The 18,180-nt window shown below is 39.2% G+C and overlaps 2 protein-coding genes across 2 annotated transcripts; one reads left to right on the plus strand and one right to left on the minus strand.

The window, feature by feature from the left end:
- Positions 1–903: 903 nt before the first annotated feature.
- On the plus strand, positions 904–7,384 carry selenol (selenoprotein L). The gene is made up of 9 exons (XM_084953908.1): positions 904–1,108; positions 1,703–1,781; positions 1,867–1,920; positions 3,722–3,767; positions 3,951–4,078; positions 4,264–4,378; positions 5,142–5,264; positions 5,754–5,891; positions 7,232–7,384. The coding sequence occupies exons 1-9, from the start codon at positions 1,003–1,005 to the stop codon at positions 7,382–7,384; spliced, it is 942 nt and encodes a 313-aa protein (XP_084810034.1). The 5' UTR covers positions 904–1,002.
- Positions 7,385–8,893: 1,509 nt separating this feature from the next.
- Positions 8,894–12,694, minus strand: clec11a (C-type lectin domain containing 11A). Its single transcript, XM_084953909.1, has 5 exons — positions 12,430–12,694; positions 11,479–11,593; positions 10,920–11,027; positions 10,693–10,776; positions 8,894–9,306 (listed from the first exon to the last, which is right to left on the minus strand). Exons 1-5 carry the CDS (start codon positions 12,532–12,534, stop codon positions 8,894–8,896), a joined length of 825 nt encoding a protein of 274 aa, XP_084810035.1. The 5' UTR covers positions 12,535–12,694.
- Between the last annotated feature and the right edge of the window lie 5,486 nt (positions 12,695–18,180).

Below are 18,180 nucleotides of genomic sequence, written 5' to 3' on the forward strand. Positions count from 1 at the left end.
CATTATTGTATTATCTGGACTAAGAAGTATTTTCTTTACTGCAGTTCAATTTCATTCACTTAAATTTGTTTTTGGTAGCGTATGTGGGCTTCCATATAGGGTGGACAGGTCATGCTTTATAGGCTCAGTTTCCTAGACACGGATTAAGCCTAGACCCAGGATAAAAGAAACATTCAGGGAAGCTCTCCAATGGAAAAAGGCTAAATCCATGTCTGGGAAACCAAGCCTGAGAGATTTGCATTCAGATTTAATGAATGCAAATCTCTGTTTTTGCACTGAGGCTCCTGCAGTGTTGTGCATTAAGAGTCATTTCACACCTTCATCATTGTCAAAATCTCTGATCATGTCAACAATCCTGGTCGACAAGCCAAGTCTATCGAGCATGTTAGGTCCATCATGTCTGTTTACCTTCAGTCACATTTGAACCATCTAAACTAGTAAGATTACTGTTTACCTTTTGCCATGTTGCCCCCTAAAAAGCTGCTTATTAACTAAGCCGGTGTCATCTAAGGATTTCATCACTATCACCGACTGTCAGCTGCAAATATCAGAACCTCAAAGGTCTTACAGTAAACACTCTTTACTGTATGCCCATCACAGACAGCATTCATAATTGATGCTGAAAGTGCTCAACTGAATACACCTCCACTGACTGTTGGAGCTTAATGTGGCTGATTGACTGGCTGATAAGAAGCAAGATGTTTGTAAGAACAACAAACGAGCCGGTGATTAAGTATGTTTGTGTATAGAACTGAAGAGCAGCTCAAATTCATCTGCAGTTAATGTTTAGTTTTGTTGCACAGCTGAGTAGAAAAGCTTCTTTCAGAAATTACTTTCTCTTGCAAGTCTCCCTGCTCACCACTAGGTGCTGCATAAAGGTTTTCAGAGTCAGACCCACGTGATTTTGTCACATGGAAGATGTAGTTTGCATAGCATCGCTGCACTATAGTGCAGGTGACTACAGATTAGTTGTCAGAGTGGCTGTGGGCTGATGTGGTGATCATGGCTGAGGATGTGGCCGTGTCAGAGGAGATCTTAACAGATGGTCTCACTCTGCTGGTGAACATGAGCAAAGTTCTCCTACAGAACGCCAAGGAGGAGGCAGCAGGTAGGGCTGATCCTAGTCGCAAACCCTGTTGAAAACTTTTCACACTTTAATGTGTGTTGCTACCAGAATATCTAAAAACTTCCTAGAAATGTATTTTTATGCTTTGTTAAAGTTTTGTTCTGCCTCTTTTGTAATTCGGTATATAAAATATGCAAATTATCATTTAACTTTTTTTTTTAAATGGAAACTTTATTACTGGGTAATAACCCTGTGTGTGTGTTATGGCTGTTTTACAAAGAAGTAAAACCACACACAAAAAAACAAAAACGGAACAATAATTATGTCTATGTTTGTCTGCCGAATTGAAGAAAAGATATTTTTATAATAAGCTGATGCTTTATCTTCGTTGACTAACTGCTTTATAACAGTCCCTAACCTTAAGAGTATAAAAATGCAAGAAATTTGAATGTCTGGGTTTCCTATTGAATATTTTATAACTTGGCTTCTGGAGCTTTGTTAAAGCCTTGTTACTGGATTAAAGGGGCCTGCTGGCATGAAGGTGGTGTAATGTAATCCCCGTCATGCCTATTGCCAACACAATGATATTGCACAATCAGCTTGACCCTGTAACTGTGGCCCTTTGTTCTCATGCAGACTCTTTGGAGAATTTTGTCCCACATAAAATCACCACTTTATTCGGCCTGATCACAGCTGGAGCTAGATTCTACAGCAGGTAGGATTTGGCCATAGACGCTTAAAGAAGCACATTTCTCTGTGTCCTTATGAGAAAAATAATAACCGTTCAATCTGTTGAGCAGCATTGAAGTTAAAAAGAAATGTGAAGCGGAGGCTGTTTGGCAGAAGTCTTATCAGTAAGTATGTTTAAATAGCAAGCTGAAATAAAATGCCATTTATATTTTGTGTGGGTGATATAAGATTTTTCTATCCTTATTCCTTCTAGCATTTGAATTCAATGACACCATTATGCCATATTAAATCAATTTAATGAAATGATGTTTATTGAGGCAAACGTATGAGGGAGACCGTGATAATCCCAATACACTGTGGAACAACTGAGAGAAAACACAGATGATGAAACTCTTCTTTTGTCCCACTTGTAACTGAAAACTTTGCCAAAAACATCCTCAAATTTTTAAGACTTCTCTTTTTTATTATTAAGTCAGCTTCTACTTCACAAACCGCAAATGACGAAAGGCTCTTCACAGCTATGGTTGCCAAATAAATCTTTAACAGCATTTAGCCACATACCAAGCTGAAGTTATTGCTTTATTAGTTTACAACATTTACATCATGTAACATAAATCACCTACAAGTGATCTCGAATAAAAACAGCTGGAGAAAAGAATAGCTCTTATTTACTTTAAGATAAATCCATCTGCAGACCCAAGACGTGTCAGTAAGTGTATGTTGCTTCATTTTTGTTAATGCTGAAAAGTCTGGCCCTTTGGGAAACTGCTGTATTCTGCAACCTACAGTCTTGAGCAACCCCTCATGTTTATATTCTGCTGTAACCTCCTAGGACAGGGGTCCCCAATCCCAGTCCACGAGGGCCGGTGTCCCTGCAGGTTTTAGATGTGTCCTTGATCCATCACAGCTGATTTAAATGGATAAATTACCTTCTCAACATGTCTTGAAGTTCTTCAGAGGCCTGATAATGAACTAATCATGTGATTAAGGTGTGCTGATCCAGGGTGAGATCTAAAACCTGCAGGGACACCGGCCCTCGTGGACTGGGATTGGGGACCCTTGTCCCAGGACCTGGCGTCCACATATGTGGACATCACATTTTGGGTTATTTAGACCAAAATTTTGCTCTACAAGGGCCTGATATCCACTTATAAGGACATTACACTGCTACTGTTCTATCGAATTTTTAAACGAATATCCTCATATGTGGCTCTCATTTTTCTTAGAAACAAAAAATCAGGTAAAAAAATAAAATCTGGTAATTCTTTGTTTTTACATTCATCGGGCCCCAATATGCCCAAATATCAAAGAGAAATTAAAAATGCACGCCGTGGAAGAGTTCAGGTCTTAGGAGGTTAAAGCAGCCAGACTCTCCTGTAATGTTTTTTCTTTAGACATTTTCTTCTTCATTTTCTCTCATTTTTAGTCCAGTTGTTGCATCTGACCAGTTTCAGAAGTATGTTTAATCATAAAAGGGTACATAACAGATGAACCATTGTTGTGTCTACACACAGTAGAGAACTTAAAATAAATAACTAAATAGTATCTTTAGGCACTTTGTTACATCTTTATAGGAATCTGAAAAATGCCCAAAATAACACAGCTTAAAGAAATTCCAAGAACGCTGCCTAAGAGAATTCAGGCTGTGTGAAGAAAAAAGATGATCATATCACAGATCGACTTTCAAGCTAATTAAAATTGTAAAAACTCTGTTTTTGCTCATACATTTGCTTATATTTCAATAGACTGATGCACCCTTTTAGACATTTTCCTAGCAAAATATGAAAAAATTAGGAGCGATTTAAGACTTTTGCACTGAATTGTAACTCCTTAGCGCATCATGTATAAAACACGCAGTATTGGCTCAGCTGCACTCAGTGCTGTTATGATGCTGACTGATAGATCTTGGATGAACGACAGTGGTGCTGACTGAAGCTCTATCACCAAACTTGTGTGTTTTTCCAGCCATGCAGCAGTGAGAGAGCAGGTGCGGGAGCTTCAGCAGCTGGAGGTCTGTACAAGTGCAACTTGCAAATTTCTTCTTATTGTTATATCATCCTTATTTATTTATTTTTGAGCTACACAAACTTAAAATTAAGCTTATCTGGTTGAAATGAGTTTAAACTAAACCCATGACCAGTTCCTTTTGAACACTTTAAACTGTCTATTTCTTTGTGTGTGTTTGTGCTTGCAGAAAGAGTGGGACTCTTTCCTGGAGAGTGTGGACAAAGATCTGCAGACAACAGATGTGCAGCTGTCTGGAGGAAAGACGGCCGACAGTCTGAGCCCAGAAACTCTATTCACCGATGGAAGAAGTGGAAAGTAAGTTTGCAAACCAGGCCTGAATGTAGTGCACCAGCAAAAACCAGTTCAGAGCATCAGCTGGTTTGAGGTGATGTGTGTTGTTTCTTAACTGACCAACCTGGGAAGACCATGTAGGTTTTTTTGTTCCATGAAAACCAGAGATTGGTTTCATTAAGATGTGTTGTCTTGTGTTGTATTTAAAGGAGTGTGACTCTCAGTCAGTACCTGGGTCAGGGTCAGAACCTGCTGCTGGTTCTCCTCAGACATTTTGGATGACTGCCGTGACGAGACCACGTGACCGAGCTGAAGGCCAATCAGGTCAGCGTACCTTTATTCTTATTCCACTAGAAAAAACCATCGCCATACTGAATGAACTCCAACACTGAAAAACCACAGGCACACAAAAAACAAAAACACACTGTTACTTTTTTATGAAGACAGAATTGGAAATTGAATTACTAATTTAGTCATTTAGTAATCCACAAATTAATTGTTAGGATCAGAACAGAGAAAGCCAAGATTAAGGTTTAAATTCATGAAGGCCAGTTTGTGATGTTAATAGTGGGTTTAAGGTGTATCGGGGGTTAAAAAAAGTCACAGAAAAACAACAGTCAGCTCAAGGTCTTTTTTATTGTAAGGTAGAGACCCTAAAATAATAATACAGAGAAAACCCCAGTAATCAGAGGATTACTCTGATTACCCCCGCCCCCGCCCTGTGAGCAAGCACATGGCGACAGTGGGAAGGAAAAACACCCACGACCCAAGTTCGCTCATAATATTTTACGTCTTTTTATTTCTGCATCTTTTTTATAAGCACTTAGTTTACAAGGAAGAAATTTTTGCTGCAAGCACTGAGATCCCAATGAAGCCACAAACTTCTATCTTTTCTTAGCAAGACAGCTCATAACATTGTGCTGAAATACCCCTTTTACCTCTTTGAGGCTTCATTCTGTCTACAAAAGATTCTAAGATGTTTTTCCATAGTGACTGTCTTCACTTAATCTTGCATCCAAAACTGGTTTAAAACTGTTTAAATGTGTAAACAGTGTTTATCAGTAATTAACATTGTGCCATCCCGCAGGCTCTGCTGGAGGCTCGGTCAGTGCGGGTCTTGGTAGTTTCTTTTGGCAGCGTCGAGGGCGCTCAGCTGTGGTTGGAGCAGACTGGATGTACCTTTGACATTCTCTTGGATCCACAGAGAAAGGTTAAGAATTTTTTTTCCCCCCGCTCTGATCATCTGATTCAAAAACTGTAACTTTAATTATTTGACGATGGAATCTTCTGCTTTAAAACAAATTCAAATAAAAACAGTCAGTCCGTCTGCATATTTTACTACATTTTATATTTATATTCAGCGCTGGTCGGGAGGTGCATAAAATCTAAATAGGCCACTGTAATTTATAGAAAGTAGATTTGGCTGTGACTCAGTACAAACAAACCGAGGGACCCGGAGGATTTAGCAGCTGTTTGATGATGTGTCATAAAAGCCCAGCGACCTCAGCCTCCAAACCATTTATTCTGAAAAGTCAACCACCAGATGTTAGCTGGAGTCAAGTGGAAACAACCAAATATGAAAACAGAACATTTTCCACATGCCACACAAGCAATCCTCAGTCGCAAAAAATGTGACGCTGATGCATGCTACTGACTGTATAAACCGCATGTGTTCTTAAATGTCTCTTTTCTGGCACAGATGTACAGAAGTTTTGGCCTTGGCTCATCCTACGCCAAGGTGATGAAGTTTGGTTGCCTGCTACAATACTCAGACTACGTAGTTGCAAACATAGACTTCCCAGATTTCCCCCATCGTCTGCTGGAAGACATCTACCAGGTAAGAATGCACAAGTCTGTGAAAACCTTTGACGAGACTCTTGTGATGACACATTGAAGAAATCCTAGAAATCTATCCAAGGATGGATTTACATGCACGAGTATCTTGCATCCTTCTTCTATCCCTTGGATATTAGCAAAATGAAAATCCAAGTTGAGTCCCTGAAGTCCTGTGAGATTAATATTTTTTATCTTGTATGCATAAGATCAATGTTGAACATTATAATTAACAGTGTGCATAGAAATAAAATGAAAAAATGCCCTAACACCCTCAGATGCACTTAGCCACCTTATATGGAGACAGCTTGTGATTAAACTGAACAAAAGCACTGTAGATGTCTCTTTGGTTGAAGTCTATCTAACTGCTTTGGTAGATAAATGTGCTCTTTCCAGCTTCTTCTATTCAAACCTGAGGACACTTTACTTTAAAAGTGAAAATTAAAACGATGACAGAGGTGAGGCGGTGAGAGTGTCAGTTTGTAGAAGTCAGGATATGGATCAGATTCTTTTCTAACAATAACTTTAGAGATAAACATCCAGTGCCATCATTAAGTCCTTCTCTGCTTCAGGTCATTTTCATGTTCTTGGTTTTGTATGTGGCCCTAATTACAGGCTCATGTCTATATCTGTCTGTGTAGCTGCATCAGCCTTTTAGAGAACACGAAACCTCCGTGATCAGGGTTGGGAGGCAGCGAAAAGTCCTGTCTTGCAGAACACCAGAATAATATTTTCTGTTTCTTAAAGCACTTTTCACAAACTATATAAGAGCAACTACTACTATTTAGTCGTCGGTTATAACCAGAAGCGCTTGGGAGGTCTTTTGGTCAGTTAAATGCATCAAATGCATCAGGTGAGACATGCAGACAGAATAAATGCAGGTCATAATTTGCATAGAAAACAATAACATATTTATTGTGTTTTGTCCTTTGGAAGAAGAGGGCATGTATAGTACAAACTATAATGTTTAAGCTGAAACAGTCGGGGTTCCTTTAAAGGAAAAAGTAATTTGGGGCTATTTATGGGAGTCCACAGGGTTCAGTTTAAAACTGCAATACGTTTTTATACCACTTGGGGGCAGTGACACATTCATATTGTCCTTTTAATGCAACTTTACTGATTAAACAGTTATTTATTTATATAGGTGGCATGTTATGGAGCAACATGTTCATTATTTTTTACATTATTGCTACTTTAAATCCCCGGGTGACTCTTTCCTTTTAAAAAATTAATTTTAAATACTCCATAACAGACAGGACTGTAAAAAGTCATACTGACCTTCAAATTGTACAGATTTAACCTCAAGAGTGGTGATAATTGAATAATGTGTGTTTGTCTTTTCAGCTAGGAGGTGACTTTTTGCTGGACAGTGCAGGGAAGGTACTTCTCTCTCATCCATCTAAAAACCCTCTGGACAGGCTGACCGTGGAAGACGTCTTGCAGACCGTGGACTCCGCAGGACAGTCCACTAACTCTGCTCACAAGCAGAAGCTGTGAAATTCATTCAAACACAGCCTCAGGGGTACAAGTCGCTAAACGCATCGCTGACTCCTCACAGCAAGCGCAGCTCTTTGGCTCGCGTTCATGACGTCACACCTTACACTCATGACATCATGAAGGGGTGCGACTGATGTTCCAGTGCGAGGCAGAGACATCTGCTCTTCTGTGTTGCGTCAGCGTGGCGATGCAGCATTTCAAATAAAGTAGTGGATTTAATTAAAACAGAATTTGACAATATATTTGTATTATTTAAATTTAACAAAGACTGAAGATTTGTTTCAGAAATATTACCTTTTAAAGGTGCATTTAACAGGTTTGGATTTTAGTGACCTCAAGTGACAGTGAACGGTAACACAGTTTGAATTACATCATTACCCACAAATCAGACAGTGATATGACACTACTGCAAAAACATTTTTATAACATATAATCTATGGGATCATAGTAGTTTGATGATAAAATCACTACCCAGATAAGGCTGAGCACTAAAAATATGATGAAAAAATATACTGACATATTAATTTATGGTCAAGTATGTACCCTTGCTTTATATTTTAAAAATGTGACATTTATATACAAAGTTTCTCCACATATGTGAGAATTTAGGCAAAATTTAACAAGAACTATGACTTATTTTGTAGCATAAAAAAGGAATTTACCTCTATATTTCTAAACAGTTGTGATATTACAAAGGTTTTGTCTTGGTATGAAAATTAAAACTCATTTTAGTCCACTGATTTAGTAGTACTATTTAAAAAAAATGAAAAGTACCACGCCTTATGAGTGAAGCAAATCTCCCTTTTACCTGTTGAACATGTTGAACAAACTATAATCAACCTTTAGTAAAGATTTTTTAAAAAAACATCCAGGCTTTTATCTACATATCTACTTTTATCTATCTTTATGCATGGACTCTGGTTCAGGATACATTTGCACACAGTGATGTGTCATTTTAAGGAAGTAAAAGAGGGTTCGGGGTGGGACTGCAATAACAGAAGTCACACCCAGCACTAGACTTTGTTAAAACATCTTCAGCATGAAACATAGAAATGCTGCTTAATTCCACTTTAGCCAGAGTACACACTGATTCATCCCTTCAAGTTCAGTATGTGCTGATCCTGAAAGGAAAAAAATAACTCCAGCGTTCCATTTTTCTCTTTTTTGGAAACTTGACAAATATTTAGAATTCCATGAATGAAATCACAGCAGAGTCCAGACTGGCTTTAACTCATATTACTGCTGCTGCATGAATAATGTAATATTCATAAGTCTGATAAAGCCTTATTCAATCAGTACACATCTTGTATAGAAATAAAGGATTTCTGAGACATCGCTGTAAAACACTTTAAATACTATAAAGTATTTCCATTCAGCAAGAATCTACTTAAACAAAGCTACAAAGTTTTAAATGAAAATAAATTATTAGAAAATTGAAATGGGCTTTGTTTTCTAATGAGCTGCTGGTGTTTAATGTCATAAAGAGAGGCTGTTTGGAAAAGGTTCCTTTTAAAGAGCCACCCTGTCATCAAATTCGCACATATAGTTCATGGTTCGATCGCAGTAGTGGTCCCACCAGTCGCCATCATCTGACGACATCGCCACGCAGTTCTCTCGCCTCCCTCCATCTGGCTGGCTGGACAGGAAGTGCTTACGCCACTGGAAGTACGTGACCCGAGTTCCATCGTCAAAGAGGTACAAGCCCTCAGAGCGGAGGTCGTTGACTCCCAGCCAGACCGGCCAGTTTCCAGGGTGGAAGAAGTTCTTTACGTAGTCAGCCAGGGCCTCTTGCTCCTTTCGATCACGGGGCATTGCCATGCGTCCTCCACGTTCTATGCACTTCCTGGATGCTCCGGCATAATCTTCCAGGCTGTTGTACACCAGGTAACACTTGTATCCAATCCGTTGTCCCTTCTCGCAACCTTTGAAGCAGAGAAAAAACAAGACTGGTGCGTTTTCAGACATTTACCACAAGTTTCTGAATTGGCCACTTGAAGCGGACTCCAATAGAAATAAACATGTAACATGCATGGTTTTGGTCTCTATGGCTAATCTTCCCCTTCATTGTAACTGCATGGAAGACTAAGTTTATTCATTTATTAATTTTTTAAAATTGTGGTATATCTTGAACTTATGGACTATTAAGTGCATGGCTGCTTTGAGTGGTTGTGAGTAAATAAACTAAACCTCTTGGCTGTTTGTGGAACTTTTTAGAGCATTTTTAAAACAGCTATCCACAATCTAAAGATGCAGCTTGCTAACATTAGCTGCTAATGTAGCATGCTATCGTGTTGTCAAAATATGATCACTTCTGGTTGAGGAAACAAAACAGAAAAAAAAAACACATACAAAAACATGCTTTCTTTTGAAAGCAGTCAAACAATTTGTTACCATTTCGTAACCTTACAAAGTCATTGTTGAAAACATGTTAGCCAGGAGAAATTAGCATGGCTCTGTTATCTCCATTTTTAGCTGAATTTTGGTCTCTACCGTCTCTTAAGGGAATCTGTGTTTGCTGAATTTTTCAGCTTTATGCAAATGTTTTTGTCTGCTGGTTGGTCTGAACAGGGAGAATATGTGGGTTTATTTTCCAATGAAAATGGTTACCATGCAACCAGAAGAGTGAATCAAAATAGATTCATAGCCTGAATAAAAACATGCTAAAACAAGCCAGAGGAGTGCGGGAAATAGTGGTGACTGTTCTCTCTTTGAAACGCTGGTTTGATTTCAGGCTTGAGAACTGATTGATCTTCCTCTTTTGTATCAAGTCCCAAAACCAAACCAAACCAATGTCACGCCTCTTGTTATTACAGCTACTTGGTTGATGCCTGAAGTGCTGAGCCATCAGCACGATTTTTAGTTTAAATGCATGAGTGCACCTCACGTACCCTTTAATTTTGCTCAGAGTTGACAGAAATGCTGTAAAATTTCAACACACCTTGTTGATACAAACATAGGCTTATTTGCATAATACTGAACAGTTGATATGTTAGTTCCTGCATGTTGCATCATGTGTCCATGTTGCCATTCAACCTTCCCTTTTTTGCACATATCCACTGTCCTTCTCTGGCCTTCAGATTTTATTACCCCTGTTAATTAGTATTTATCCTCCAATGAAATTTTTAGGTGTATTTTATATATGTTTTTCTCACTATTTTCTCATTACTGATAGTTTAACAAATAATTTAACGCTACAAAACATAAAATAGAAATCTATATTTATACTATATTTAGTCTGCTATTTTAAAATGCCACAGTGCAGGATGGGATGCTTGAAGTAGATCTAAGGAAAAATGATACACATGTACCTTCGAGTCTTCCGATCTCCTTGCGGTTATCCTTGCTGTGTTGGTAGACCTCCTGGATGCTGTCCTCCAGCTCACCGACTTTAGCTGCCATTTGAGTGATGAGGAGCAAGAGAAAGAGGGGAACATAAAAGTAGGTCCCATTAGATCTAAATCAAAAATAAAAGCTCCCGTGGTACAGCATTAATACCCCTACTCTTCAGTTTCATCATCACCATCACCAGTCTTACCATCCATCCTGGAGAGACGATCCATCAACTGGCTGACTTTAACATCCAGAGTGTAGTGACCGACATTCAGCTTGTGGATGGCTAGGTCCATACTGGCCAGTCTGGATACTGTGGGCCAGAGTAGATTGGAAGTGAGAGCACAGTATGATATTTTATTTTTTTAAGAAAGAGAACACACAAAGGAAGGCTACCGGCATACAGATATGTGACTTTCCAAAATCTGGACACTTCTTACTCCAGAAACAAAACCGAAAAGCCCTTAATCAGCCTGTCAAGAATGTCCAATGATACGGCCATCAGTCTGTGGATGCACCCTACCAGCCAACGTTGATAGCATAACTTATCTCTGTACTCTTTTTATTTTCTATTTTCTATTTGGGTTCCCTACCCACCCCTAGAGTTTCTTTTATTTTTATCTCTTTTTTCTCTCTATCAACTCTTGAGGGAGATACCTTGCTGAGATGAGGCTTAAAGTTATCATGATGGTGAGTGACATCACAGATTTCTGACTCGTATGACCAAAACAAACACAAATTTCAACATTTCTAAAATAACGTACAGACATAGTTGTATGAGTTCTCAAAGTCCGATACTGGGCTGGTTGGCTCTGCTTCAGGTTCCGGTAGAATATCGGGAACATCGCCTCTTGTCCTCTTCACCTCTGGTTCATACGCCTGATGGAACACACACACACATAAAACTCCCAATCCATCACATGTAAGTGTGTTTAGTGTCTTGGCTTTAGTGGTTAAAGTAAAACCAAACCCAACTTCATTTTCTTCCCAAAACAAACTTATTAGGGTTGTATCCAAATTCCAGTTTAGACACATCTGGAGCTGTTTTACATTCATATTTTCCTTATAGCAGAAAGCAGGAGCATTCAATATCAAGTCAGGCCAAGAATTCCTATTACACTTATAGAACACAGAGGAGCTCAACCAAGTTTATCACTTTATATTTAGATTTAAGAGCTCAGTGGATAAAAATGTTACCGTTTAAAAGTTGAATATCTTAGCTGGAATTCACATGGTGTAGACTTTGATCGACAACAGCAATATATTTACAAGTATCAGCACGTTCCTTCAGTGGCTTATGGCATGGTGGAGGGAGAGGGGTGCTTTATTTTGAAGTCAAACACACATACAGACAAGTCCAATGAAAGAAAAACCTGTCGGGTTGATCTGCTTCTCTGGGTGTGTCATCATCAGTTCTTCACATGTCCTTTCCATTACATCATAACTTACAGTAGATAAATCAACACAGATTACATCATGTTTTCCACTTTATTCTTACATAAAGATAAAGAAAGAAAACAACAAAATCTGCCTCAGTGTGTCTTAATTGCCTCATTCACTGAAACACTCACAGTCACTCATATACATTTACTACATATGAAAGGGATCAGAGTCTCAACCTAACAAACAGGCATGGCAGATCACAGTTAAGAAAATGCACGACAGTGAGAGCAGCCTCTAATAGAAAGAGCACATACAGCATATGAAGTCCTGACCTGTGCTGGTGCAGCGCTGCCTGTCCCCATAGGAACACACACTCCCAGAGAACATAAACACAGCAGAGCGAGCGAGGTTGCAGCCGGTCCCATTTTCTGCTTCATAGTAACTCTGCTTTTCCTTCAGCAGCAAAAACTCCCTCTGTACCTCCTAGTCTCTCTGTCTCTCTCCTTCCACTGTCTGGGTTTCTCTCTCTCTCCTTCACTCCTCTTTCACTGGAAGAGCAGTAGGAAGGCAGTAGGAATCTCCCTTTAGATGTGTGAATGGGAGCTGGTGTACAGCCCTCTTTAAAAGGGGGGGGGGGGGGGGAATCACAGGTATAAAACAGGAAAGTCAAAATAAAGCCCCTGTTGCCTGCCTGCTGCCCGCTCTTCTGTCCTCCTTCAGAACAAGAACCTCTTTCAAACAAAGGAAAGCTCTTTGTTTTTCCTACTACCTCCCATTTCCACTCTTTGTGTGCACACTGTGGATTTACAGGTCTCTGTCCGGTGGAAAACATGTACAGTATGTCTAAAACGTAAACAGTTCACGAACCGAGAAAAACAGCTTTGTTACCAGCTTTGCATTAATGTATTTGAGGATTTACCAGGGCTTTTATAACATACTCAAACTAACAACAAATATATGGGATCATCCAAAGTTTATGATTGAATTAGGTTAAAATAAAAGCTTCATTCTTCCTGTCTTTTCAGTAACTGCTTCTTTCTGATTTTCCTGTCCTTGAGTTAGTGTGCAAGAAATGTTTGATTGGCCAGCAAAAAAATGGGCATTTTATTTCAGTCCTTGAAAATGTAAATAAAAACAGAATGCAATCATTTGAAAACCAAATTTTTTAAATCTACAAACACAAATAACACATTTGTGAAATGAAAGTTAGGATGGGGATGAAAGTACACTGTAAAACCAAACATCTGGTGGATTATCTCACATATAAAAAGAGAGATGGGTGTAGGGCAGAAACCGAAACTGAATGTTCATGATGTTCAGGCTCTCGTGCAAAGCTGCATCAAAACCAGAAATGATTCTGGAGTAGAAATCTTTGGCACGGGAACATTTCTGAAAACCACTTGTCTTTGGACTGAAGATGAGGCGCACAGTTTGAAATCGAGCATTTGTGATGCTGTCGGCATGCTCGCGTCACCGGAGATCTGCATCTGTTCAGAAGTTCCATTAATGCAGAAAATGAAATATGCAGGTTTTCAAGCAACATATATCGTGATCGTTAGCTTTCAGGAAAGATCATGAAAACTGTTATGTCTGCTGTCCAAACTTGTGACGCACTGAAAGCATTTGGAGCATAAAGAAACACAAATAGAGCCCCAAAACTGTTGAGTGACTGAAATTCCATATTAACGGAAGAAACTGGTTGCAGACTATACTAATAATTGAGCTACCAACTACCCAAATGCTGCATTTCCTTCCTTGAGATGCTCTGCTAGGACTTTACTGCAGCCACCTTCAGCTGCTGCTCATTTGTGGGTCTTTCTGTATTTCGCAACTGAACTGTGCTTTATGGGGTTGAGATCAGGTGACTTGACTCGGTAATTGATGAATACCCCTTTTCTTTGACTTAAACTCCTGGGTTGCTTTTGCAAGATGCTTTTGGTCAGTTTTGCAGCATTTTTTGAATCAGAGCAGCGTATCGGCCCAAACACTTATAGTCCCAGCTGCCCTGTGTGTACCCCAGGTTTTCCCCATATGACAGCTGGGATAACCTCCAAGGCCCCCCCTGAGCTGGATGGATGAATGGATGTACGGACGGATGGACAGACGAACTTCAAGCAGTCACCTACAAACACTAGTGATCTGGTTCCACTGGCAGTCATGTTTGAACATGACATAACGCCACCTCCACCATATTTGACAGATAATGCGGTATGCTTCAGATCCTGACCTGTTGCTTTTCTGTTATCATTCTGGTACAACTTTTTCTTCGTTTCATTGATCCAAAGACATTTTCCACACCTATGCAGCCTCTGTTAGATGTTTTCTGACAAAGTTTAACCTGGCCTTCTTGTTCTTGAGTTTTGTCGACAGATTACACCTTGTTGTAAATTTGTATTTTTATTCTCGAAGGCATCCATTCATTGTAGACTTAGACAATAATATTCTGAGCTCATCCAAAAGTGTTCCTGACTTGGTTAGATAATGTGAAGGGAATTTCTTGACTAAGCAAAGAATTCTTTAATTGTCTTCTGTGGTCTTTCAGGCCTTTTGGTGTTGCTGAGCTGGCCACTGCATTCCTTCTTTTTAAGGACGTATCAGACTGTTGATTAGGCCACTCCTAAAGTTCCTGCTATGCCCTCATTGGGTTTATTTGGGTTTGTGAGCCTAATGATGGCCTCCTTCACGTACTTCAATATCTCTTTGGACCTCAAATGCAGTGGTCCATTGGGAAGCCACCACATGCTAGATCAGCACTTGGAATAAACTTCAGATCTTTTATCTCCTTAATTTTTTTAATTAAAAATAATGAGAGAACAGACATCACCTCACAGTCGACTGCCAATTAATTTTGAGCTTCTGAAAATAGGGGACTATGCATAAAAATGGTTGCAACTATTAAACAGCTGATGGACGATTTTTGCCAAACATCTTGAATTAAAGCTGAAAATCTTACATAACGTCTTGAGTGCTTGATTTGAGACCTGTTTTCATGATTTAGTGATATCATGGCATCACATTTAAAATTCTTATGGACTTAACTATTTTTAGCTAAGGGTTTTACAGTTTGCAAGTCATACTATATATCATATCTACACAAACAGCCCTTTTATGAATTTGGCTAAATGTGTATAATATAAAAGTTGGACAGTTTTCTAGTATAGTTAAATACATTGGTGGTAATAGAAATATAATTTTGTGAATTTATTTAGGAAATTGTGATATAATGACGAACCTGCCACTGAAGAGAAACCTTATGTAAGTGGCCATGTGTGTGTCCATGTGTGTTTGGGCCTGCAGCAGGAGGTATGCCAGTTAAAATGCCACAAGAATCCAGCAGAATTTCCAGGGAAGCAAATGAGGAAAGGCTCTGCGATGTGGAGACTGGGTGGAGCTCAGACGGGGACTGTGAGGGACAGTCGGGTCTGAGTCGGCAGGACAGCTGCACATGCACAGCTGTTTCAGTAACACAACTGATTCCAGACATGTTTCCAGACCTCAGTTTTGAGTGGAGCAATGGTCTGGAAAAATAAATGAGAGCAAGAAAATCCTTGCTTTGACCTAATGGTTCCTTATCGCTGGTTTATAGAAACAGTGAATAAAACACAATGTATTCAAATGCATCATTAGAAAAATGTCTTCCTTTTTGCCTCATGGAAGATTTTGAAGCACACACTTGGGCTTGAGGAAATTGTCACTAAAACGTTTTTACTATATTCTCAAAGACCAAACAAAAACACCAAAATAATCCTCTGTAGTAACAGTTCTGCAGAATAGGACTGAAATGCAAACATTGCTCACTTATCATGGAGTATATCAGCAGTAAAATATCTGGATGACTCAGTCAAATTTCCACCTAACCCTGTCATGTCTGACCTGGGAGGGAAAAAACATCAGTCAGGAACAACACTAACAGTTACTAGATTATTTCTTTTGGCTCTGCAGAGATGACCTTTGGTTGTATTTTTACTGAATAACGTCCGTAGAGCTGGCTGCTTCATTAGTCTGCGAGACATAAGGTAACAAACTGTTACACAACAAGAGTCCTGTTTCTGTTTTTGTTGTAACTTTAATACCATTCAATGATTTTCATTCACCCAGATTTTTGATGAAAAAATACATCTTCACCCAAACATTTCCTGTACACAAAGCAGCCATTCAGGGTCTGGAAGCACTGGGTGGTGCTTCAGTGAGGCAGCCGGACTGGACAGAGGTGCCTCAGTCCAGAGTGTCCACAAGCACTCATAATACATAATGTGATAAATGGGCAATATAAGATAGTTATGAGTCGACTCTGACCATTTAATATTAATTAGTTCTTCAGTCATGCATTGTAGTCTAATTATGGATAACATAAAAGTGCAGATTGAAATCTGCTAACAAGTCTGAGGGAGTAGCCGACTACTGCTTATACAGCTTTTTTATGACTGCACAGGGAGCTGTGCAAAGACTGAAAGTGCCTCAAGTGATTTCACCTGACTCAGTGGGACTGAATGTTCCCCAGTTTTGCTCAACTCTGCTAGATGCTGAGCTGCATTCTGGGTAATTCTGGTGCCAAATTTTGACTAGGAGGACGAAGCAAAAGCAAAATATCTCTGGCTCTGCACATGTGGTAGAGAGTGTTATCTACCATTTGGAAGATTGGTGGTTTGATCCCTGACTTCTCCTGTTTAGAGTCACCAATCAATCAAACATGCCTGGCTTTGGATCATGGGAGAAATTTCTGAGTTCTCAGACAGAACCCACACAGGCACATGACAACATGCAGACTCCACAAAAAGGTCCCAGCCGACTGGTGGATTCAAACCACCAGTTTGTTGTGGTTTGGTCTGACAGTTCAAAGTTTCAGATACTATTTTTGGATAGTAGTATATTTCAGATACTATTCAACAACTGAGGTCGTTCAGGCATCTCACTAGGATGCCTCCTGGAAGCCTCCAAGGCAAGATGTTTTGGACATGTCCTACCAGTAAGCAGACCCAGGACTGGAGAGATCATATCTCTCAGCTGAGAGGAGAGGTGGCTGGAGTGAGGGAAATCTGGGCCTCTGTGTTCATGTGGCTTTTCCCATGACTCAAAGCTGGATAATGAGTAGAAGGTGGGTGGATGGATTTTATCAGCTTTCTTGCAAAATTGTTATAGTTCTGTATTTTCTAACTATTTTTTTTTAAATTATTGTTTAATTGAGTTAAGTTTAGTTTCAATTCATATCCAGAGTGGTTTTGCTTGTTTCTGTTTAGTTTTTATTTTATTTTATTTATTTACTTTTTGGTCTGTCCTGTCTGGCACTGTTAGCAATCAGAATTATTGCCTGAAAGCCAAGAAAAATGCCCAACAGATTTATTTTCAAAGTAGATTGTACGGCTTTTGCTATACTGGTCCACTTGATTGTCATATTTTATTCTACCTTCATCATTAACATTATTATTATTTATTTATTTCATGAGTTATTGCAGTCAGAATGGACAGGACCGGAGGACAGGAAAGAGAACGAAAGGCTGGGAAGATTGTGAAGGTCGTGGGGGGAAACAGAGGAGAAGAGGAATATAGAGAGCAAAGACTGAAAATCTGCTTGATCACCTGCTGAGAGACAGAAAAAAACAACAACACAACTTTGTATTTTTGACAAAGTTGTATTTTTACTCAGTTGTATTAAGCATTTGTATTCTGTTTTTATCCTATTGTACATTTTATTCTATTTATTCTACTGTATATAGTATTTTATTTTATTCTATTCTGTACAGTTGTGTACAGTATTTTATTCTTATTGTATTCTAATTTTTGCTATATAACTTTTGCACTGTCCTGCTGTGACAAAACAAATTTCCCACATGTGGGACTAATAAAGGTTATCTTATCTTATCTTAAAAAAAAAACCAACGGATTTCTTCCAGCAACAAGGGACTTCTTCCAGGAGAATAAGATAGCTCTTCTGGAACATGCTGCGTATTCCCCTGATCTAAATCCAATTAGGAACCTTTGGATGGATGGCAGGGGAAGTTCACAAAAATGGACAACAGTTGCAGACAGTAGATGCCCTTTGTGCAGCCGTCTTCACCAGTTGGTGAAATGTTTCCACTCACCTT

Source organism: Perissodus microlepis, chromosome 15 (genome assembly GCF_051167445.1).
Source record: "Perissodus microlepis isolate ML-2025 ecotype Zambia chromosome 15, ASM5116744v1, whole genome shotgun sequence".
NCBI lineage: Eukaryota > Metazoa > Chordata > Actinopteri > Cichliformes > Cichlidae > Perissodus > Perissodus microlepis.